General features: G+C 40.3%; 1 protein-coding gene across 3 annotated transcripts in view; it reads right to left on the bottom strand.

The window, feature by feature from the left end:
* The window catches only part of LOC103465092 (cadherin-4-like), a 323,849-nt gene that overhangs the window by 59,490 nt on the left and 239,563 nt on the right, over positions 1-24,796 (bottom strand). For all 3 annotated transcript variants that reach the window (XM_008409643.2, XM_008409644.2, XM_008409645.2), the window contains 2 exons: positions 15,933-16,088; positions 8,044-8,188 (listed from right to left, as the gene is read on the bottom strand). In XM_008409643.2, the coding sequence (XP_008407865.1) occupies positions 8,044-8,188; positions 15,933-16,088 (301 nt within the window). The remainder of the gene's footprint in view (positions 1-8,043; positions 8,189-15,932; positions 16,089-24,796) is intronic.

Raw genomic sequence — 24,796 nt, 5'->3', positions numbered from 1 at the left:
GGAGCCTCAAACGCAGCGTTATCTCTAGAGAAATCCCGCCGTCCATACGGATCCGTATCTGAGGCCACGTCATACGATTTCAAAGACTCGTCTTGGTGACCCTGTGTGGCAGAGCACTGGGTTTCACAGAGTGTGTGAGCTTGTTCCAGTTGCGTGTTGGTGCTCGTTAGTTGTAACCCATTAACATTAACAGCAGACCAACACTCCTGGTTCTTTATCTTGTTCACAAAGCTAATCCTCTTAGTTTTAGACACAGTTTTCATTTATCCCTCATTGGCAGCTAAATTCAGTAAAAACCTGATTTTTATTAGTCATGTTTATTTGTTGCTTAGCAGCGCGGGGTGTGTGGGGGTCCGGTGGCAGAATATGCCAAATGGCGCGGTTTCAAACCGGTTCGTCCTGATGGTGCGATCCCATCGTCGCCTGTGGAACGTCTGGTCATGTCGATAAGCGCGATCCGCTGGACGTTTCCCCTTTGATGGCGTTCTCACGGTGCTGGATATGAGAATGAGTCGTAATGCTGTACTGAACCTTTTGATATCCGGGGTGTTTAGATGCTGAAATCGATACACACACGGCTCAACATGTTTAATGTGAGTGACATTTATGTACAGCAGAAGAAAAAATGCCGTGGATCTTTTTAGGGATCAGAGGCTACGTTGTTATTTGTTGTCTTTCGTGTAATTAATCATCTTAAACACAAGTTGTAAAACTTCTAAACATGTGGAGCAAGAAAGAAATAAAATCTAATTCTTTGTTTGGCTCCAGCTTTATTTTAGGATTATATGCAGCTCTTCTGTTATTTTAGAAGATGAAAAATAAAAATTTGGGTCTTGGAAAATAATTGTGTAATTTAAAGCAGTCAGTGTTGACCAACGTTGTTATTGTGATCTGGTGACCGTGTGTGGGAAAAGTCTAAAAATAGTGAAAATAGAAGGATAAATGTCGTCTATAAATGCTTGTGCCAAATGATTTAACTTGTAATAATCAGTGAAAAGAAATCAGTTTAGAAAGGGAAGTCATAAAATTAATTAAATATAAATCAAAACCAAACATTTTTTTTCTTTTGCGTCTTGGCAGAGTCGTTTCAAAACTAAATTTGGGTTTTTGTTTAATTTTTTCCAGACACTCTGGATTTCTACTAAAACACACACACTGGACACACATAAAACACACATATGGACTTTAATATCGACGGTACAAATAATCCCTAAATGATTGTATGTTTTTCTCTAATTAAGTACATTTTTGCTCTTAATTCAGAAATGAGAGGTTTGTTCACACCTACTTGAAGGTTGTTTTTTTTTTCAAAAAGTACCTTTAATCAGATAAACGACATATCATAACACATATTCTACTTTACTTTACATTACTATGTTTATCTTTTATAAAAAGTTAAGTCGCTTCAGCTTCTACATGATAACTTCATGATCTCTGCCTCCCGTTTCTTGTTTAATTACCATTAATAAAGGACATGATCCACTAAGAAAATATTAAATAAATAAAAACATAAAAAAACAAAGAAGCTGGTGTTTAGTTCCTATTTTGAAGTTTTGAACCACTATGTACATCTATAAAAAGAAACAATATAGAAATAAAGCATTATTTTAGCTTACACTGACTCCATATGGTTTATGTCATCTTATGACTGAATTAATGACAAATTTTCCTAATATTTTTTGGCAGAATGAATTATTTAGGTTTGAAACAGGTGGCTGAATTTAAACATCGAGTTGTAATACTCTCACCTGGAGGAGAACAACGTCGTCTAGCTGAGTGAACATCTTCAGGCATAAATGGAAATGTTGACACGGTAAACAGGTTTTTCTGCTTTTTCCTCATAATGTTTTGTCTTTTTATTCTTTATTTGCGGTTTTGCATGAAACACAAGCTGTGAATATTTCCTTCAGTAAATATTCCATGATATGTACTTTAACTTTTCGGTACTTTAACTTCTCACCAAAAACGGTGAGCAGGACTGGAAATATGAAGCATGACTTTAAATTCATAATGTGTCAGCAAGGAAGAAAAGGTGATATAGTTTAGTAAATGAATTAATGCCAATTGTCAATCTTTAATAATACCAATTAAACTTCAACAAATATTTAACTTATTCTGATATTTAAAAAAACAACATCTGTTTTGCAGGTTGAATAGTAGCTGCTTTGCTTTTTTAAGTATTTGGTAAGTTTCATTGCACTAAATAGAAAAACATGCTAGCTAGAATCAGTGGACGTGAAGGACAAAGCGTGTTTTCCTGTCCGTCTGCTGTCCCCTCGGTGAACTGGTGACCTGTCCAGGACGCGCCTCGACTCTCGCCTCTTCAATCGGCTGCAGCCTCCGGAGACTCTAAGCTGGATTAAACGGGCAACGGAGAGGAGCAAGTGAGGAGTTTCTTTAGCGAACGACAGGAATGGATTTCAATATTTCTCCACGCATTTTAATTAAAACATGTTGGTATTCAAAGAGAATTTTAGCGAGTCGTGATGCCGCCACGACGTCAAGAGCTGTAATTACGCTACGGCTGATGTAACAACATGGAAAAGGAAGAGCTCCAGTAAGGGCTTTGGATTGGGACGGGCCAATCAGAAGTCTCACGTAGCCTGAAGGCAACACTGAGACCTCCGGGAATCTGCGACAGACCTTCTCTGAGCGGAAACACGCAACGCAGTCAGACAAACTCACACGAGTTCGGATTTTGTTTGTAAAACTCTCAGAGCAAATCTTACAAAAACTACAACGAACCCCAAAGAATTATTCAAACAGTTTTGAGCGAAGTCGTCAAGAGCCGTGCGAAATGTTGAATAATTGTGCGTTAGAGATTAAGTCGTATTCTTTGACGCTTCAGGCGTGAGGATGTGTGGTTCCCTACTGGCGGATAATAGTGTCCATCAGCGTTGATGTAAACGCCTTGAGCACAACGCAGGTCGCCAGAGGTGAGAGGAGGTTTAGACTGCAGAGGTTTCATGTTCTCTGAAGACTGGATGAACGTGAATCTGTGAAGATCCTTTGTTGCTGAAAATGTCGCATTTAATGAACAAATTTGTGTCGTAATTACTAAAAAACAGCAAGATCTGCAGTGGAAAGAGAACATGTATAATAATAGAAAAGAAGCAGACGACTTGATGAATAAACAATGATAGGTTAAAGAAAGAGGAGTCGTCAATGAGCCAATCAAATATTTGGATTACGGCTGATATTTAAATCACTATCAAGATAACAAATTTTGCAGGACGATAAAGTTATTGCGATAAATGATAACATTGTTTTGAGATGATTTTCAAGTCACAAAATGGTTATGGTCTTATGATGCAAACAGACATAGTCAGAGATCAACAAACCTCTGATGACTATTTAACTCTGGACACAGATTACATTTTAGATATCTAAAATAAACAAAATAACAGCAACAACAAATAAAATGAATTATGAAATCTCTGAAGTGACCTTCAAAACAATGTCTAGTTGAGACCAATTAACCAGACTGAAGACTTATATCATCCAGTTTCTTTCCGTACAAAGAAAGAGAAAAGGAAGAAACTATTAATCATCAAAATGGAAATTACTGATCTCGTTTCAATTTATCACGCAATTAATTGATTTATGGCGAGAGACGTAATAGATCATCTGTCCAACCTTCAAGAGGAGCCATAAATCCCTGTTTTTTTTAACACTTGTAAACTCCATTCCATGGGAGGCCAAAAGTGAAACATTTGTTACACCTGCTGCTGTTCACTCGTCCCTCTGCTCTGTATCAAACGAGGCTGTGAAGGAAACGACACAAAAGCCCCAGAAGAAGACGCTGAGTGCAGCTTCCTTCCTTCTGCACAAAATGTAACCAAAAATCAGATTTCAGCGGTTTGAGGAATTATCTTCGGTCTTTGATAAAAGACCAGGAGGCATTTGTCCTGCTAGAGCCAGCCTCTTGTGTTTTTTTTTTTGTATTTGCCCAGAATTCCCTGCGCTATAGTTAGCTTCCTGCTTCTGGAGCGGCCTCCCGTCCGCTTGGCATCCACATACGCATTGATACTGCCAGAGTTCACTTCATCTTGTGTTTTTTTAGTCCGCGTCAGAGTTCGACAACTCCCCAAACGAACCGGACTTTCCAGTTTGATCATCGCAAAGCTGAACCCTTAAACCTCAGGAAGCCTCACAATCTTCCAGTCTTCTTTGTTGGATTTTTCCAACGGTTTAGATGTGGAGTCAATTCTCTGTCAAGGAAGGAAGAGTTAAATACCCCCCCCCCCCCAAAAAAAAAACAAGTCAGATCTAAAATTATTAATGTACTTCGGCTCGGGCTCGTGTCTCAGATGTGGCCGGGTTCTTTAACTGCAGGGAATGAATCAGAGCCTGAGGCTATGAAAACCAGCTCCGGCATAAATCTGAGGCAATTAACTCCAGGTACAAACCAGGTACGTTTATGATGAGTAAAATCTTTAACTGGCAAGGGACATATTAAAGAATCAAACAGCCTAGAAATAAATAAATAAATAAATAAAAAATAAAAGTAAGCCTCTCTGAGACTCAACTGGAGATGAATCACGATCACTTCTTGTTTTCTTCAGCTAAAAAGGCAATTAGGCAAACACATTGTCTTTCTCTTTCTTCCTTTCTTTAATTAAAATTCAGCACTTCAGGGAACAATGACCGTGTAAAAAAAAAAAAAAGAAAAAGGGAGACAAAAAGGGCTGAACTCCTCACTTATGCTATTCTCTTTTTGACACGACACTCACAACACCTAACAAAGTGCGCTCCGCAAACAAATAGTACATGGCAGAGGCTGCTCAATGAAAGGGAAGAGCAATTACTCCGCTCATAGCGGGAAGCGTTTCTCGCTAATAAGAGCAGCCGATTTCATTCTGCTCAACACAAAACTCCTTTTGTCGTCTGCTCTCGTGCTTCTTAAGGCACGCAGAGAGTCTCCGATTGGAAAACAAAAGGAAGGAGCTTTTGGGATGTCTGGTTGGCCTGGTTAATTAGGAGCTCTGTAGATAGACCCACGCTCCGCTGGGTAGAAGACAAGCACACGCAACCGCACACTTGCTGATCCATTGCTCACACATCCACAACACGCCTTCCTATATTGTTTACAAATCCCCCCCGAGATTAAACTTCGCAGCAGAACAATATCCGATCGCTACGAAGATAAACACGGGGTCCTCGGGGGGGTCTGATTGTTAAAACAAGGGCTCTTTTCCTGTCGAGACGTGAGATACACTGGAGCGTATTCTGCTCACGTCTCCCAAGCCTCGCTGCTGACCACAGGAACCCCCAGCTCCCCAACTCTGAGGGAGGAGCTGCAACGCTCTGCGGATTCTGATAACAACGCAGAGGGGCGCTCTGGGGCGCAGACGTCCCGGGAAGTCGGCTTCGTCTGACGTCACAGAAATCCTCGCGCGAGGCTTTCCGACGAGATGACGCGATCGGATTTGTCCTGCAGGTGAGGGGGCAGTGGGGTGAATGGGGTCCATGACAGGCGGGAATCCTTGAGTAATAAGAGTTCAAGCATTAAAGCAACTTTTTTCCCCTACAATTCATGCTATTAATTAAATATAACTAATCCATTAAAACCTTTTAGCAACTCATAAAGTTGGCTCCAGATGGATTATTGCATTAGTAATCCTCGGCAGAGAACAGCTTGAAACCACACAGAAGTGGTAGTCGGAGTGATTATTTTTTTCATGCATTAATTTGAATGGTTTTAATATTAAATTATTACTTTCTAGCATTTAAAGGTGCTTTATGGCTCCGTGTGACTCAGACAATTAGAAACGGAGTCAAGTCGGAGTTCTCACATGAGTAAAAGCAGCGCTGCCTCCTGTTCCACGGCGCGGCGGAGTGCCGAGCATGTGCTTTGTTCTCAGTAACTCAATAAAAAGGCAGAATCATCATCAATGCGCTCAGGTTTCATATAGATCCTGTCTCTGTGATTGATTCGGAACTTTTCTGGCTTCTTATGCTCAAACTGGATTGAAAACGGCACGAGCATATAACACACAGCTGGAATAAAATATTAAAGTTTTATAGAAGCATGTCGAAGTGACAATCTTACTGAGGCTTCATTTGAGTTGAAATGAAAAAGACTAGTTAAAGTTTAATTTGTATCTCGCTAAATTTAAAGTGCATCTAACCAATATAATGACTTTGTTGCTTTAAATATGATGGGTCATTTTTCACATAAGGTACATGAGCTAAAGCTAAAGGATGTGGACGTCAACATTTGTTTTACGTTAGAAGTGTTGTTTTGGTTCCATTTGTATTTGCTTTCTCTAGCTGCGTTCCCAATACAAGTGTGCACAAAACACTGCCAATAGTCGGCTAATGTCAAGTTCACAATTACGGTTTTCCAATAAATAAACCCCCCCCCAAAAAATCACATATAAATAATTCATTCAAGTCATTAGAAAACATCCTCCTCCTACCACTTCCTGTTGTCTTTGTCGTCTTTTCCGCCAGTAGTAACATCCGGTTGTTGATCACATGACTTGTGTGATGCAAAATAAATTTTTTTCCATACAGCCAAAAAAAACACCTCATCCCAGCGCAAACACTTTTTATTACAAAATGTTTTTTTTTTTTTTAGATTGATGTGTTTCCAATGAACAAATGTATTTCCGTAATTCCAATTTGTGAAACTATGCAGCCACTGTCGATCGCCGGCTGCGTTTCCATTGACCATAAAATATAAAAGTATCTCATGTGTTTATATTTTTAATGGTTTTTTTTAGTGTACAAATTTATTCAAGTATGATTTTAATTGCATTTCTTATTTAATTGTGAAAATGTGTTTTGTCAAAACCTTTTCGTTTTGTTTTGTTGTCATTCTTAAAAGCTGCTTTGCACGCTTAGTTCTGCACCTCAGCATTTTGCATGGATTATGGTACAAAAACGACACTATTTCTTCAGCACATGTGAATAAATAGTGCGTATGGAATCTTTTTGGTGTGAATATGTGTATTGTTACACTTCTACCAATTAGTATGTAATTTAATCTGAGTGTAAAATGAGTGAGATAAAATTAGTGAGCAAAAAAGATCAGTTTATGTTCTGGTAATAATTGGATTTTCAAATCAGAAACCAGAGAGAAAATACAACAAACAAGAAGTTATTTGATTTTTTTATTTTTTTTTTCTTGGTCCTAAAAAGGTCAAATTTAACCTGTTTCTTATTTGGCGGTAGAAAATGAATGAAGAAAATGAAATGCCATAATAAAAAAAGAAAACACAAAATCTGTGGTTTCAGGAAATTAAAACCAGACCATTTAAATTTCCTCAGTGGATTATTTTTGACTTTTCTTTAAGAACGTACCACGCTGACAGAGATAGTTTGTTTGAGTTAAATAAGCTAAAGTGTCGGTCGGCTTCCTGATCAATCCCAACACCTTTCCTGTATGTACCAGAACTGCAATGCAATGATTAAAATAAAAATCAAATGTGCGCATTAAAATGACCTAGTCAAAACCCTGATCAAAATTCAATGAAGAATAACTTGACGCAGTAAGGACTACAGTCTATTTGCAAAAATGCCCCAAAAGACTCAAAAGACAGTGAGATGGATCTACAAAGAGTCGACTTTTGGTGGCTTTATACTTCTCAGATATTTTTTGTTGTTTTGAAAGACCTGGACCATTTTCCTTCCACATTAAGAATATTTTCTGCTGGCCTATCATGTTAAACCCAATAAAATACATGGAGGTTTGTCACTACACACATACAAACTGTATAAAGGCGGCTATGAGAAGTTTTACAAGTGTCTAATTCAGAATTTATAGTAGAGGCAGCATTAAGGAGAAAGCGCTCAGATTTACTGACATCTTGTGGCAAAATTGTGAAATGCAGCAAAAAGTATTGGCGGCGTTAGCAACCCGATGAGAACCTTTGTGTGACCGCGAACTGCACCGTAAATGACTGCTGCTGCTGCTCGACCACAACAATGACCCGACAGTTCACAGCTCAGGCTGCTTGAAACAAACTGATTTATCGCTGGCGTGACTTTGTTTGAGCCACAGTTTTCCACATTCGCAGAGCCGCTGGACTGTCTTACCTGGTTTGGACCCTTCAGCCACCGAGCCGTTGTAAACCTGGTTTTGAAACTCGGGTCTGTTGTCGTTCATGTCGATCACGTAGATGTACAGGTCTATCGGGTTCTCCACCTGGTTCCCGTTCATGTCCACCGCGTGGGCTCGCAGCTGAAAAACAAAAAGCGAGAGGAGAGAGTCGTAAGGCGTTCGGGACGAAGCGTCTCTTCCGGGCTCAACCGCGGGGTTCTCTGGACTGGAGCGAACGCAGCAACAAACGCAACCTTGACTTTTGTTAATTGGCAGCTGCATTTAACTGGCAGACATCCATAGGTGCCACTGATGCAGTGGCATCCAGCTGGCATCTTGGCACAGGGAGCAGACGACACAAAAATAGTGGGGGGGATAGTGAAATGTTCCAGACGCACAAACAACACTTATTCTGTTGTTAGCACAGCCAGAGGCCTGAAAACATCAGAGAGGTGTTGCTGCTCAAGCTGCGTCTTCTTTTTGTTCGGGGGGAATGTTTGTCTCAGTTTGCTTTGACAAAGCCAGCCATTTGGATGGATGTCTTCGTCTGATGAGCCGCTTCTTGACAATGTGTAGTGCGAGAACAGAGACGGAAAAGAGGGTGAGGATAAAAAGCAAAAAAAAAAAAAAGAAAGAGACAGAGACAGACAAACAAAAAGTGGAGCCGGAAAAAGATGAAGGAGGTGGGAAGGAGAGAAGAGAGAGAGGAGGCTTGTGGAAGTAAATGAGGGCTGGAAACACAAAGAGGCAGTGTGGGGGTGTTGAACAGGGGGGCACTGACAAAAGCAATCATCATCTACAGTGGGGTGTCTTAATTTCCACCATTGCTGCGGTGTACTTTAAACTCCCCACCTATCCCTGCTAATGGTTGCCGACCTGACACGGAGCTCAGTAATGGCCCTGGAACCAAACGGCCTGCGTTTCCTGTGATTAACAGACTGCCGCTGCTTTCTGCTTCTTCATCACACTTAAATGTTTCAGATCAAACATCTGTTGTGCCTGCGTCAAAGACTAAGACCGAACAAGTCGATACAAAATTCAATCATCGACTGATGGTTTAATTTCTTAAAGCTGCAGTGCGTAACTTTTATAAAATAAATGGTTTTTTACACATTTGTTCAAACTGTCACCATGTGCTGACAAGGTAATACTAGACAGATAATCTGTTGGAAAAAAAAAAAAAAATTTCCACCACTTCTGCCTGGTGATTCTGTTGCCGTCTGAAGAAATGAATCGCCCCCGGTCGAAAGCAGCCAATCAGAGTCATGAGGACCGCTGTCAATCATGCTCACTAAATGATGGAGAAACAGCTTATGTTTCTTGGTAAACTGTTTATCCGCTGTCATGGCGGCCACGCTAACTAGCCTGAAAGTTGATGGAAGCGTAGCAGAAAGATAATTGTTATTATGAGAACTGCATACACAAGCATGATTAACAGCGCTACGATGCTCCACCTGGCTCTGATTGGTTGTTTCTAGTTAGCACTGGGAGAAGGCAGAAGACCTTCTCCCAGGTCTTATCATTGGACGATAGAATCGCTTTTAACCATTTTAACTTGATTTCAAGGTCATCATGTTCAGCAGTAAAACTACAGACCAAATCACCCCAAAGTCGTTGATCCTGTCAAACGGCGTCTCACCTCCAGCTTGTTTTGAAAGTTATGTACCGCAGCTTTAAGGGAAAAAAAAAAAAAAACTGGAAACGAGGGAAGCGGAAGAGGAACATCCTTCTCCGTAACAGCGTACATTAATCTCAGTCAGTTGCTTAAAAATTCAGACCTGCAACAGAAATGCGAGTCAGTCTTGACTTGGATTGCTAAATGGATGCGGGCTCCACGCCGTCGAGGAGGAGCCGCCTGTCAGCGTATTTACAGGAAACCGGCATGAATTGTGGGACAACATGAAAGATTGAGTGGCAAGCACCTGCTCTCTGCAAAGCACCACTAATCATCTTGGTATTTTTTTTGGGAGGGGGGTTTTGTGGCCGCCTGTTTGCAACTCCTCCCAAAAACACCCAAACGAGCGTCCAAGCGCCCCGTTCAGACACGTGTTTACGCATATCAACACGGACGGCGACGCAGCGCGACGCGCGCTCTGGAAGATGGAACGAGCCCTCTTTAGCCCCTTAATGATCCTCAAGATGCTAGTTTTCCATTGGCTGAAGCACAGCAAACAAACAGGGAGAGGAGACCCAACAAACAAACAAACAAACAAAGCCAATCTGTTTTCTCAGCTGTGAGCGCTGCATGCTGGGAACGCGTGGCTGCCGCGGCGTCTGCGTCTGAACGTGTAAGATGAGGCGTTTCTGTGTTTTCGTGTGTGTTTTGTCCACTCCGCTCCCGCATTTGCTTTTTAGCGTCTCCCTGCTTTGTATTCATCTTTGTGTGAGTGCTGATCTTTGTCTCCTGGGATTTATTCCTGCGAGTTTGCGCTCCGCGAATACGGAAAAGTATACCGTTACATATGCAAATATATGCTAATGTGTCATGCTATGTGTGCCGCCGAACTATAGCATGCAAAGACTTTGGAGTGATTTGGTCTGTGGTTGTGCTCCTGAACATCATAACCTTGAAATCTTTAAATGAAAATGGTTAGAAAATATATGGTATCATCCAATGATGCGTCTTTAAAATGAATACAAGCAATTAATGTACGGATAGAAAGAAACTGTACTTGTTTTTTTTAGTTGATTTATTCATTTATCTGGGGTTATTTACAGAAAATATTGATTATATATCAGACAATATAGGTATTGCGTCAGATTATCACTTGCTTCTGGCTAATTTCCATCTGCAGTCCCAGTGGATGATACAAAAAAAGATCAATAGGGAATACAATAAACAAAAAGGATTTTAAGATGAACGAAATGTCAGATTTATCATATAATATAAAGAAGGAATCATTAGTTTTAAATAAATCAATACTTGTTCTATATTGAGGAGTTTAGGGGGAAAAAGACATATTCTGGACAGAGTTTATTCCATGGCTTTACATGAAGAAGCTGCTCGTTTATTGATGATTGTTTTTGTAATTAGCCGTCTGATGTTTAGCGGGTGTGTGACAGTGGGGACACATTGTGTGTTTTCTCATCTGTCTTGGACATCCAGCCATGAAGGATTGAAACCGAATACAACAGGGCTGGTGAAAATCAGAAATCATTCATGTCTGGACATCTTTATTCAAATTTATTCATTTTCAGATATTTCTATGAATATAAATGTATTTCCCCATTGATTATTTGATATTCAGTGTTTGTCTTTAATTCCATGAATATTAATTATTTCTGTAATTAGTAATTCGCTTCCTTCTCATTTCACTGTTGGCTTTGTAACTTTTATGCAGTGGGGAAAAAAAAGATCATCTTGTAGTTGGCAGAGAAACAACCGGTCCACCATGATGACGCAACATCGCCTTCCCACGGCTCCCTTTTACTTTGCATAAACACGTAAAGGTGACTTTATTGACCAAACGTCTATGAATATTGAAACCCAGGGGAAAAATAAAGCCAGAAAACATCGAAGCGAGACGGGAATTAAAGCAGAAATGTGGCGGAGCAGAGCGGAGAAACGGGAAGAGGAAGCTGAAGCTATGCTAACTGGACTCTGAAAACCGCAGAGATGAAATGTGATGGTTTTGTTCGTCTTTGTCTTTTTTATTCCCGCAAACCTTGGAGCGGGTTTTTTAATTGACTATTGAACTCTTCCTTACTCAAAAGCCTTTCCACAGAAACCTGGGCGACAGCGGCTGACGAAATGGGAGATTTACTGAGATGACAGAAACATAGCATCGCCTTCCCTGCTAAAGAAACACCGTCTTTGAATCAGATCTCCGCCTGGAAACGTCGCTGCCTCCTCCTCCGTCTCCTGCTCAGACCAGTTATTGTTTTTGTTGCTTGCTTATTTTATTAGGAACATCACATAATATGATAGAATTGGCCATGAAGGCTGGTTTTCATCTGTTGTCCAGGTTCAATCAATATAAATGCAACACACACAGGAAAATGAACCCGCTTCTTCCATCAAAACAGACAATAATAATAACAACGATGATGATGATAATAATAATAATAAATAAAAAACATATCAGGTTACAAATTTAAAAAGAATAAAAACAAAAAAGTTCACCGCAAGTAAATAAAAGAGCAGAATGAAGATGAGAATCACGATCAATATGAATCAAATATGACACATTTGATCATCTAAGAGCCATCATTTTAAGTTAGTAGAAAACGATTTGAAAGATTGATACGTTCTTACGTTCTCTGGTATTTTGTGATGAGTAATCATGAAACTACTATGTTTATTGGCTCATTTACCAACAAAAACAGCCTATTTACCCAACGTCTCGGTTCTGCAACTTTTTCATTTGATTGCCTTTTATTTTTTTTAAACTGGTCATTGAATGCTATTTTTCCCCAGATGTGATGTCTGTGAATAAGCACCAGTTGTGTTTTGTGTCTTTAATCTAAAACAATTGTGTTAAACACCTGTTAGAAAAGCCTCAACTACACCAAATTACACGCGGTTATTAAATGACGTCGCAAAGCAGACGGTATCTCCGTGTAACCTCGATAAACGTTCCTCCCTCATGATTAATAACATTTCTCCCATTTGTTGTGTATTCATGTGAATTTACCTTCATTCAAAGTCAACAAAAATTCGTCTTTGCTCAACAGCTGAAGCTGTTGGCTAAATCTGCGACTCTGGTTAACGCCCACACCGCTCACCCACAGCAGATCCCTTCCCTCTGGTGCCAGTCTGTCAAAAACAGCAGCCGCGTCTCTCTTTTCCCCTTGAAACAAAAAATAAAAGTAAAAAAAAACAAAAAAAGAAACTAACAAGCAAAGTTTGGCCTGCGAGCGCATCGCCGGCGCCGGGAAACTTTCTGTAAAGTTTGGAAGAAAGTAAGCCATGGACCAAATTTCCCCTGAGCCAAACACCGGCTACATTCTCTCTCTCTCACACTCACACAAAAAAATCATACATCACATCAAAAGCAGCATGGGACCCCGCAGTTTAAATAGGCGGTGCATTCAAGCTGAAGTGCCAAACAGCCTAACATGCTGTTTTCACTCTGGGCTGCGTCAAACAGGAAGTGTTTTCGGAGCGGCTGCACTTTTCCGGGGGACCGACCGACAAACTCGCCTGCTTTATTGATCCCAATTTGCCGCTTGGGCGTCGAAGCAGGAATACTGAGAGAACAAACACGCAGAGTCCAGAACAAAGCAAATGATCAGAGAGCAACGCATAAGCGTTCATGTGTTTTTAAGGGTTTTTTTTTTTTGCATGTCGTCACATTAGAGCCGCAGTCTGGAGAAAGATCTTTATGTTATAGAGCAACACAAAGTAGAACAGAAATGTGAAACCATTTGTGGTTTTGCGGTGAGTTTTTTTTTTTTTTTTTTTTGGGTCACCAGGTCAACTACTTCACCGTTCCTTCCAAGGAGAGAAAGCCCCTCACCATCATACTACCACCACCATGCTTAACTGTATTCATAATGGTGCGTTTAAGGTGATGTGCTTGCTTGGTTTTTTGCTTGCAGGGCAACAAGTTTTATTTAAAACTTCTTCCACGCCTCCACTCGTTCCTGTTTGTTCCCTGTGTTTCCAAAGTGATGGCTCCCGTCCTCTTCCCTCTTTTAGATAAACAGATTCAGCGTTTGGAATATTTTTCCTTTTCTTTTAAATATATCGCTTTTCCAATCATTCTGACCACTCAAAATGCTTTACACTTGCGTCATCCGTTCACACTCACAAACGCACACGCACATACACCGATCGCATATGTTGATGTGCCAAGGAGCACATCAACATGTGGCAGGAGGAAGCTGGAATCGAACTTACAACCTTCCGATCACAAAACAACCCCACCCTCAAGTCGCCCCACTACTTTATCTCTTTCCTGTCTGCTTTGTTTCCAGGGTGCTGTTTATTTTCCATTGTTCTACGACAAAACTTTTCAGAACAGCTGGATTCATCCAGAGATTAAACTACAGACAGCTGGACACTGATTTTATAGGCAACTTGGAAAAGGAATTTGTAGCACAGGATTTTGTTTATGGGTGTCGGGGTACAAATTCTGATTTGACACATTAAAAAAAAAAGTGTTCCGTCCCTTACGATGCACACATATGCACCTCTTTGTGTTGGTCTGTAGCACAATGTCCCTATAAAAAACAAATTTGTGGGCAAGGCATGACAAAAAGTAGCAAAATTTCATGGCGTGTCATTACTTTTGCAAATTAATCTATCAATCCAGCCATTGTCTATAAATGAAGGGTCAATGTGGGGGCTTGATGTCCGTTCTCCAGCGGCCTTTGGGCGAGATGTGTGTCACAGAGACACACAGGACAAACACCCAGGCACATACAAGGCACACACACGGTGTTACATTGTAACACACGGTGTTACAGTGTCAACCCTCATCTTTGTTCATACCTATAAAGACCAAGTGACGAATTAGACGATCCTACAGAGGCATCTGAATGTTTATGCAATACATTTCTATTTTTGGTTTGTATAGCGGATATTAAAACTTCAAACTCCTCTGTTAAAGAGCAAAATGCTTTCTAGGTGAAAAATAGGACCAAATTAATCATAATCATCCACTACTGTAATTATTACACCAGACACACATAGAGTTAAATTACCAATATTTGATTGAAGTTGTGTCTCCTAAAAGACTCCAACTTGAAATTGAAAAAAAAAAAAATAAAATACAAAGTGTGCACTGCAGGAACACAACCAGATGATCGCAACATTTTTAAGATTTTTTTTTTATTTACACGTCCTCCTAGCAGATGTGCTTTTAACTTGGTGGATTGTACAACCTACATGTCAGTACATGTTTACTATGTGACAAAAACCAGATTTTTGACCAGGGCTCAAAAACCTCTGTGGGCTACAGTGTCAGAGTTTCCAGGGTCGACACGCTGCAGAGAAGTGCTTCCTCCGCTCAACCCCGCCCCCAAACACAGAGACACGCGTTGGACTTAGCTCCATCAGCAGCACAGCCATCTATCACGTCGACCGCCAAGACCCGACACCGGCGCTCACCTCAAGCACAGGCGTTGCCCAGGGGCTGATATAAACTGTAACCTCTAATACGAACAAACGGGTGAGCCTTAACGCATGTCTCGAGTGGTCTGCATATTTAACTCCAACATCTACGAACGCCGTTTAACCCGAGGTTTGAGAGAGAGAGAGAGAGAGACTGTCAGGATTTTAACCCTGCAGCTTCCTCTGTGTGTTGTAAATCCTGTAGGCCTCATGGAAGCTGCCTGTGCAGCTGTCATGGTGCCCCATTGATCAGCGTGCCTGCTCTGGGTGCATTAGGTAATGAGAGAATCTGCAATGCACAAAAGAAAAGCAGGAGGAACACGGTCAGTCGGGAGAGAAGACCTGGGCTTGCTGAAAGGCGTAAACAAACATTTATCAATCTGCAGGCCATACACACACACACGCACACACACACACCCAACTGAAGCTGCATCTGCTCATTAGTGCCGATGGTAGGAACAAAGACAACAGTTTTCCTTCACGCCACCTTTGCCGTCTCCGTTCGTCTCAATTCCCCACTCGTCCCTCGCTGCTCAATCTACAGAGAAAACGCCGGCTTGAGTGTCAGTGTGTGTTTTATCACGGCATTCTTCCTTTTTCATCGTCGGCTTCAAGATCATTAAAGTTTGGAGAAGCTGATTTGAAGGCACAGAAGAGGCGCACCCACCCCCCCCGCCCCCTTTTTTTTCTCACCCCGACCCCCCCCCCGAACGGCGGCTTCGGGATAAAAGGAGGAGGAGACGACAGAAAGCCGAGGCAGGAAATAACGAGGCAGACCTAATTGGGGATGGAGTGGCAACAGAAGCGGACAAGATGGTTGTTCCTTACATGGAAGGAGGCTCTCTCCTCGCGGTCCAGGGGCTGGGTGACGAACATGTTGCCGCTTATGGGGTCTATGTTGTAGATTCCGCTCGGAGGCTGATCGGCGCCGGCGCCCGTGATGCTGTAGCGGATGCCGACGTCCTTATCCTGATCCGAACGGATCTGTGGGGAGATTCAGACAAAACAAGTTCAGCAGAGAGGAAAATCTGTTCTTTAGTCCCCCCCTCGCCTTTCAGACTTTTCCTGCACTTTGTGATAAAAAAGAAAAAAAAAGAAAGTGAAAACAAAAAGAGAAAACATTCAGGCAAGAGATTTTTGACATGCGGGGCTTTACAGCAGAAGTCTTATCCCTTGATCTTTTTCACAGTCTGTTTCACTATCGTTTAAAAAGAAGAAAAAGTCCATGTGTTTGACATTCTCTATAAAAGACCAACATAAAGTGAGGCATAATCATAAAGTAGAAGTAAACTCTTGTTTGAAACATATTAACAAATAGAAGAGAGTGTCGCCATGGTCAGCTGAAATCAGAGTTTTAGTTTTTAGCCTGCGGGCAAACGTGTGTCAGAAAATTTACAAGATCATTTAAAATATACCAGGCTGTCACAGTTACTATTAGTAAAACAAAAACAACAAAAAAACAGTAGAAACCAGTTATCTGTTGGTCTGTTCCAGGGATCTGCAGCCTTCACAGCCCAAAATCTCTTTTTACCCTCAGTGCAGCCAAAAAATCCTCGTTTAGAACCAGACATTACCCAACCCTTTGACAAAGAAAACTTTCATTGTAGTTTGATTTGTCATTTATAAATGAGTCATCATGTAATTTCTATACTTAGGAAAAATGAAATAAAATTCAACATAAGACGTTTGCAATAAGAAGATGAATACATTGTCTTCTATTGCAGTGTTTTTCAACCTTTTTTTGAGCCAAGGTACATTGTTTTAATTGAAAAAATCACGAGGCACACCAACCAACCAAAAATGGAAACAGAGAGACTCTGTAGTCGCCTATATTACATATATAGTCATTCTTATCAAAGTGTCTTGAATTGGAATCAAATAAACAACTAAAATTTAGTTTTTAATACATTTTACATTTTTTAGATTTCAAATTGCACTTAACATGTCCACATCATAAATACACCTGAACAGTGCCACGACAAAGTGGTGTGAAATTTAAAGATGTTGAAAACTCCAAAGTGTTTTACAAACATAAGAATCCACAAGCATTCTTATAGCCGGAATACAGAAAATAATTCTTATTCTGAAAGAAACAATAATATTTGGGAAAGATTTCACTTCATATTTACTGTAACAATAAGAAGAGTTGGATGTACAAAATGTCAATATCTGCATATTTTACCCATCTAGTGTGAAACCTGTGTATGTTTGGATGAAAACAGATCTTATTTCTTGGCAGAAATTGACAAAGCTCTTCCTCAACAGCTCTCAGTCTCTCCGTTTTTAGTTTTTATAGTATCCATGCTTGAGAAGCTCACTTCACACAGATATGTTGTGGGAAATGGACCCATGTTCTTTCCAACTACTGCTGAGCTTCTCTGTCTTTTCCATCAATGTCATCACAGTCTTGCTAGATACGATGCTCTCACTGCTACCTGTAACATTCATGCATCACTAATTCTCGTTTTAATGTAAAATGCTCTGTATCTACTGCCATCTAGTGGTAAGAAAATTACATGAATTACTCAGTTTTTTATAAGGACCCAGCAGAGGGCTGCGTCCCAATACATCTGCTGGATATATTAAGGACTCCGTCTCCAAAGCCGAACCATGGTTTTGTTCACACCGAGCTTAAGTGCAGCGACTCTATTTCCCTCCTGTAGTGCCAGATCGACAGCCCTCAACTTAAAAACTGCATGATACGAGTTTGAAAACATTTCTCCATCATGCCTGCTGCTAGCATGTGGTTGTTCTAAATGAAAATTAGCGCGTTCTTCTTTGATTTCCAATTTTGACTTCTAATGATTCACTTCCTGCTAGAGAGCCCCCTGGTGGTTGAAGAAAAATCCACAGAAAAGCCACATCGGGCTACAATCCGCATGGTTCAATGCTTATAGTCCGGAAAATACGGTATCGTAGGTGAAATTTAATAATTTCCATGGCACACCTGACGATCACTCACGGCACACTAGTGTGCCGCGGAACAGTGGTTGAAAAACACTGTTCTATAGGATGTTATTTGTGGAAAATGATGTAAAAGAACAGGTTCCAACCTAAAGACCAGCAAAGATCATGTGTTTGTCATGTTTAGATGGTGGTTGATGGAGGACCCAAATGCAGAAAGGTGGAGTAGATGATGAGAAAGGTTTCTAATGAAGAAATGATGAACAACAAACTTACAAAATATCCACAGAGAGCCACAGCAAAATGCAAAACATAATCCAAGAAAGCAAAAACGTGCAGAAACACGAGGGGAGCAGAGTGGAACTGGGAAGTAACGTTAGGAACCAGCAAGGAGTGACTGAGAATGAGGCTCTTAAATACTGGGGAGGCAGAATGCTGAACAGAGGGCCTGGGCTGGTGAGATAACTGATTGCAGGTGTGAGGGGAGAGACCAAGAGAGTGTACACAAGCAGTTTAAACATAATTAAACTAGAGTAACTAAACATAACCTGACACAAAAAATAAATATTATAAACTAGACTGAATAAGAAAGGACTGAACTAAAGAAAAGCAGAAACATGACTGATCTAATAAAAGGAACTAAGTTACACAGAAATTGACAAAACTCAAATCACAACTAAATATCGTATGCATACTTAAAAACATTAGTTTTTATTTTATTTTATTTTATTTATCTTATTAGCCAGAGATATAAAGAGCCATTGTAGAAGATCCAAAGAGCCACTTGTTCTTTGGTCTATCCAATAAAATTCAGAGGAAAAACCTTGAAGGTTGTAGTTATGACACGACAGAAGGTGAAAATGTTTATTTAATACTTTTGTAAGGTTAAACTGTCAAAAACAAACAACAGATGTCAACATAAAGCCACAGTTTGAATGAAAACCAGGAGTATGTGGCCATTTTGATAGATGCATCATGATTATATTAGCACCGCAATCTTTCCTAAATGTCAACACTTTAATCTTATAGCCTAAAGGTGAGAATAAAAGATGGAGCAGTCTCTGTGGATGGAAACAGATCCATGTTGGGCCACACTGATGGCAGACTGAACCTCGGTGACCTTCCTGGCTTATACTCTCATGCTTATTGTTCACCCACTCATGGAAACCCAATAACTCAGAACGCCAGCTCCACCTTTCACAGCCCCAACGAGTTTTCATACTCATCCTAAATGTGATGCTTAAATGAGACACATTTTGCTTTAAGGAAGGTTTCATTATTAATGCTGATCTGTCAATAAAAATATATTTCTTTCCTTTTTGCGCTGTCTTGCAGACTTGGAAGAAGAACTAGTGGGATGGGCCTGCAGCATTTCTTCAGATGCGTTTGATTTTTGGTGAAATTTTCAACGATTCTGCCTTTTCACCCAGCGGTACGGCAACATTAACCTGGCATCACTTCGGAAAAGTGTGTGGGGGGGGGGGGGGGGGGGGGATGGAGTCGTTTGTAAGACCGCTGTCCCTCACAGCTTATTGCATTCCGGATAAAAGAATAAAAGCTTGAAGGTGAATGGGTTCATTTGTTTAGAGGGGAAGGAAGACAAGATGACAGTAGAAGCAGAACTTTTACTCAAAGCTAATGCATAGATTTTAGGTCAGAGAAACAAAAGACCGAACTTCACATTTAGCAATGAAGATTGATTTACTTTCTTCTTTCTAGAAACAAATGGGACGACTGACACCCATTTAAAAATGTATAAGTTCATTTCATACTTCAGTTGAGCTGGAAAACAGCCAGTTTGGCTAAAGCTAAATTTCATCATGACACTGCTGCTTTATTAAACAAATGGTAACCCTCAAAAAGCGTCCTATGACCCTTTTTGACACAACATGGTGGTAGAAGAATCATTCTGTGGGGACGCTTGTCTTCAAGGATGGAAACCCATCCATTGGGTTTCATGTTAACCCAATGAATGGGTTAACATGAAAGCATTTTTAATGTCTTAGAAAAGCCTAGTCAAAGTCCAGCTCTAAATTCAGGTGTTTATGTTCCCATTCCCTTCTGAAAATATATGTTGAACATATTTGTTCAACATCCCTCTTGTTTGACCACTTCACCCTGCAGTTTTATTTTCAGCAGGCTGTAAATCATCACTATGGTTACTACTACGAGGAAATAATCAAAGAATCCAATGAAGAGAAAAAAAAGGTATGTTTGACTGCTTTTTTTTTTTTTTTTTTTGCCCTCCAGCGCTATCTTTCTCTTCCCCTCCTATGCAATTTTGCTGGTCTGTGGCGCCGCAGATCATCCATGAAAATGAAATTACTTCATCCGTTCAGCGGTGACAGAGGCTGCTGCATAAAACATTTCACTGTTTGAACATGATACTCCCTCCAACCCCCGCCACTCTCTTAATTTCCAATGCCGCCCCCCTCCCCGCACCCACAGTGAGGCACTCCGCAGCCGCTTTCACTGGTGCAATTTTCGTATCCCCCCGAGCTCATGTCACACGTGGTCCATTTGTGGGCTCTGCAGGTAATGCACGGGGATTGCGTAACCCCCGACAACCGCTGCGCACGCTGCTCTGTGTGGACCGCGCGCTCCGTCACGACACCGAAAGCCTTAATTACATTTATTGTTCACTTTCTGTCAATCAAACCAGGATGTAATTATGGAATAAATAATTACCCCGAAGTGATCATTCTTTTTGCTCCCCCTCCCCACCTCCATCATTAGTGTCATCAGCTCGAATAACAAGGAAGTAAGGGGGAGCAAAACGATGTGCGTGAGAATTACTCTGCCACGTCTGGGAAATGACGCAAACATGCCGAGGAGTTGCTACAAGCTAAAACGAACAAACCCCAGAAAAAAACAAAGTGAGGCAATCTTCAAAATTGGAGGATATTGGCAAAAAGCTACAAAAGGTTTGTGACAGTGAAAGCAGAAAAAAAGGTAAACTTGTTCAGGCTCCTTCTGATTGTATAGTCATGCAGAAGCTGAACACTACTAAAGACATTTAACGGGCTTTGGGGATTCTTCTTAGCATCTTGCAAGCTGCTCTCATTGTGAATTGCATAGATGGAAAGCCTGGAGCATGTTGGCGTTCCTTACCAAACTCACCATGTGAAACTACAAGTCAGAATAAATGGTCAGTAAATGTCAACTTAAAAAAAAAAAAAAACATGTGATAATTGCTTTTTAAGAACCATAAAAAGCTGCAGGAAGTTGTGGGGATGGTATCGTCTCCACAACTCCCTGTGTTTGACTCACAGGGTGAAACAAAGTTCTCCTTCCATGGTTGAAATGCATGAGCCTCTAGAGTAGCGGTTCTCAACGAGGGCGGTACCGCCCCCCAGGGGGCGTTCAGAGGACGGCAGGGGGCGCTGGGATTCTTTTGGGGGGCGTTTGGTCGAAGGTAAACTTTGCACCTTAAATGCACAACAATACCAGTTTAGACTTTGAGCAACTTGGTAAAACTGTATTGTGTAACATTAAATCATGCTTAGCTGCAACTGTATTGATTGCAACTCTTCTTCTATTCAGTGTTTGTAGCTTCTTGGCGCAGCTCCGTTCCTGCTACTGGTAGCTTCACCGCATCAGTTCAGCGTTTCACCGGCTGATGACGTTGCTGTGATTCACTTGTCTGCAGTCTCATTTTCAAATATTTTATGTTTCATTGAGGATTTTTGTACATATGTTTTGGCAGTGCTGTGGTCATGTTAAGCAGCAACTTATATTAAAAAGTGTTTTATTTCCTTTTGAAAGCTGCCCGCTTCCATGGAAGGACAACAGAAAATCGCTCCTATAAACATGTAATTACTAAAATCACAATACCCTTATTTTGTATCTCTCTGAAAAATGAACCCATTTAAATAAAGAAATTCCTCCTTTGGCGATACCACGATAGAGAGCGTTCATCTTATAGCGTTAATACCGTCGCTGTAAGTGGTCCGGTATGAAACGGGTGTGATAGAACAACGGTACCACAGCACTTTTAAATTTCCATAATCAGAATACTGAAATTGCTTCCGTTGTTTTAAAAGGTTTATGTCAGTCTGCCTTTTCTCCATTGATACGATTCCCGACCGCTCCGCATTGTATGGGGTAAATAAAAAAAAAAAAAAAAGAAAGACGTTGTGCAAAAATCTGAAACAGGAGAAGCGGGACATAAAACGGAGCAACGAACTAGATGTGAATTATGACATAAAAACAGAGAATCTGACGCTGAACAGTGAAAAATCAACACATGATGATTAGGCGGCGCAGCAGGTGATGAGTGAAGATTACTGGTGGTCAATAAATGATAAAATAAACCTAGCAACAGGAAAGAAACTAAAGTAGAGACAGCAATAAACCAAGAGAGGAAAATACTAATCAAATGAAATTAAATGGAACTGAATGAAGAACAAAATGCATGATGTGATTATAAACTAAACTAAGAAACTAAGTAAATACAGAGGAATAAACTGGTATGGCAAGACCTTTCGAGCAATAATTAATACAGAGGACGGTATCGCAAGAATAAACAGACACCATTTCCAGATAAAAGGTAAAATAATATTGTTGAAGTGCCGTGGGTTTGTTGAGACCAGATCTAGTACTGAGAATAAATATATCTTACAGACCATAAGAGTAAATAACTTATCACTTATTTATGTTTTTAACTAGATTTGATATATTTATTTCTTCAATATTATTTTTCATGTCAGTGTTAATGTCATGAGGCTGATGACTCCATGACACTTTCAATTTGACTCATTAGGATTTGATAAAGAGCCAGATTTGTTCTTTGTAATTTCTGTCCAATAAAACTATTAATCTACAAATGAATAGACAGGTCCATATAAAGATATAATCAATGTTTCTGTCTCATATTTGTATGACATTAAAAGAACCTGGAACTTTAGCTGTTCCACTGAAAGCTCTGGTTTGCACAATAAATGCCATGTGGGTGAAATTTTATGGATGATACTCTGATGTCCTATTTTCCTGAAGGCAGCACAGAGCTGCACCACCAGAAACTCACAGAAATACTGAAGAGAAGAAGAGCCATGATTAACGTAGTTACAGTTCCGTCCATGTTTTAATGTTGCAGAGCTCAGTCGTTTTGCAAGTAGATCAAAGTTTAAACTGGCATGTTGTACATATTTTATCTGCTCATTTTGTGCCAGATAAAGATTTTTTGCATTTTTCGTAGCCACGTGTGAAAATAATTTCTATTCCCATGGCTTTTTTGTTCTCTGGGAAATTATTTTTGATGATAAATACAGAAACAAGCATAAAAATCAAAACATCTACAATAGTGATAGTAATATYAATAATAAAATACTAGTCAGTGCAAAGTAGCCTACAAATTCTTTGGTGGGGGGCGGTGAGGGACCTGGATAAAGGCTAGGGGGGCGCTGGCCCGAAAAAGGTTGAAAAACACTGGTCTAGAGCGTAAAGAACTGTACGCTAACTCTGAACAGGTAAAGGGAATAACTAAATAGGAACTGCGCATCACATCATTTGCGCATCACATCATTTCAGCTCTGACCTAAAACCATAAATATTTAGGGGTCAATTAGTCACATAAAAACTAACATTTAGTTTTATGCCTCACTAATCTAACCAAACATTAACATCTAGTTTTATCAGAACAAGAATCCAGAGATCCCCCTACTAGTTTATAAATTACTTATTCTTATCAAACATGGGGAACCAATATGTAGTTTTATACTTTTATTTTTTTGTCTTTCTTTTGGTTTTGTTGTTTTGTTTGAATTTCCTTCTCGTTCATGTAAAGCACTTTGAACTGCCTTGTTGCTGAAAATGTGCTACAAATAAAATTACCTTTAAACCATAAAAAAGAAAAAAACATTTATTTAAAGTTCAATTTGTGTTTCGTGACAAGCTTGACAATAAGAGTGTGTATTCGCTGTTGATTGACAACAATTAAAAGAGGTCTACAACCCCAATGAAGCAATGTTTTCTTTTCATAAAAACAATTCATTATTCAGAAATCACAAAACTTGCTGCTGAAGTGTTTAATGAAGAGCAATAATAATTAACTTCAAGTTTAAAATTAGAGCTGATCAAAATGAGGCCGTTTTTTTTTCACATTTCATGTGTTGTTATTTTAATTTTTCACGGTAATTCGTGCAACATTGCCGATGTGCACACTTGCGACGGCGTGCTAAAACATGCAGCATTACCCAAAGACATAACGTTTACTCACAGAAAGCGGAAATTAATCCAAATAATTGTTGACTAATTGGACAAATATTTAGAATTAATCAGCCAGTATAATAACCGTGGTCCCTCCACAGAACATCCTCCTAGTCTCTTCAGCGAACCTTCAAAGCCGACCGAATGGTTGGCACGTCAGCGCGACCCTCCCACGAGACAATGACCTCTGGTGCGGATTTTTCCACATGAAGACCTCCCGAGACCACATGTCATGCTCACTACTGTCTCTTAATGAAGAGTCTTTATGTGAATAAATTGAACACAAGCGCAGCTTCCTGGAGGCCCGGGAATCCCGTGAGTGACAACTGCTCTATTGAGCCATTTGAATGGAATGCTAATGAGGAAAGCCGGGATTTTCTGCCTTCCCCTCACTTTCTCTCTCTCCCTCCCCGTCCATACCGTAAAACACGCCAAGTCTCTTTCGTAGCTCGACGTAGATGGAATGACAACAAATTAGTAGAGGTGTGCCGATCGATCGGTCACTGATCATAATCGGCAGATTTTTGTGAAAAAGTGCATGATCGGTGATCATTGGCTCTTGTTGCCGATACCGATCACCT

The sequence above is a fragment of the Poecilia reticulata genome, linkage group LG5 (genome assembly GCF_000633615.1).
Source record: "Poecilia reticulata strain Guanapo linkage group LG5, Guppy_female_1.0+MT, whole genome shotgun sequence".
NCBI classification, from domain to species: Eukaryota; Metazoa; Chordata; class Actinopteri; order Cyprinodontiformes; family Poeciliidae; genus Poecilia; species Poecilia reticulata.
Note: the sequence above shows the minus strand (reverse complement) of the source record. Positions and strands in the feature narration are given on the sequence as shown.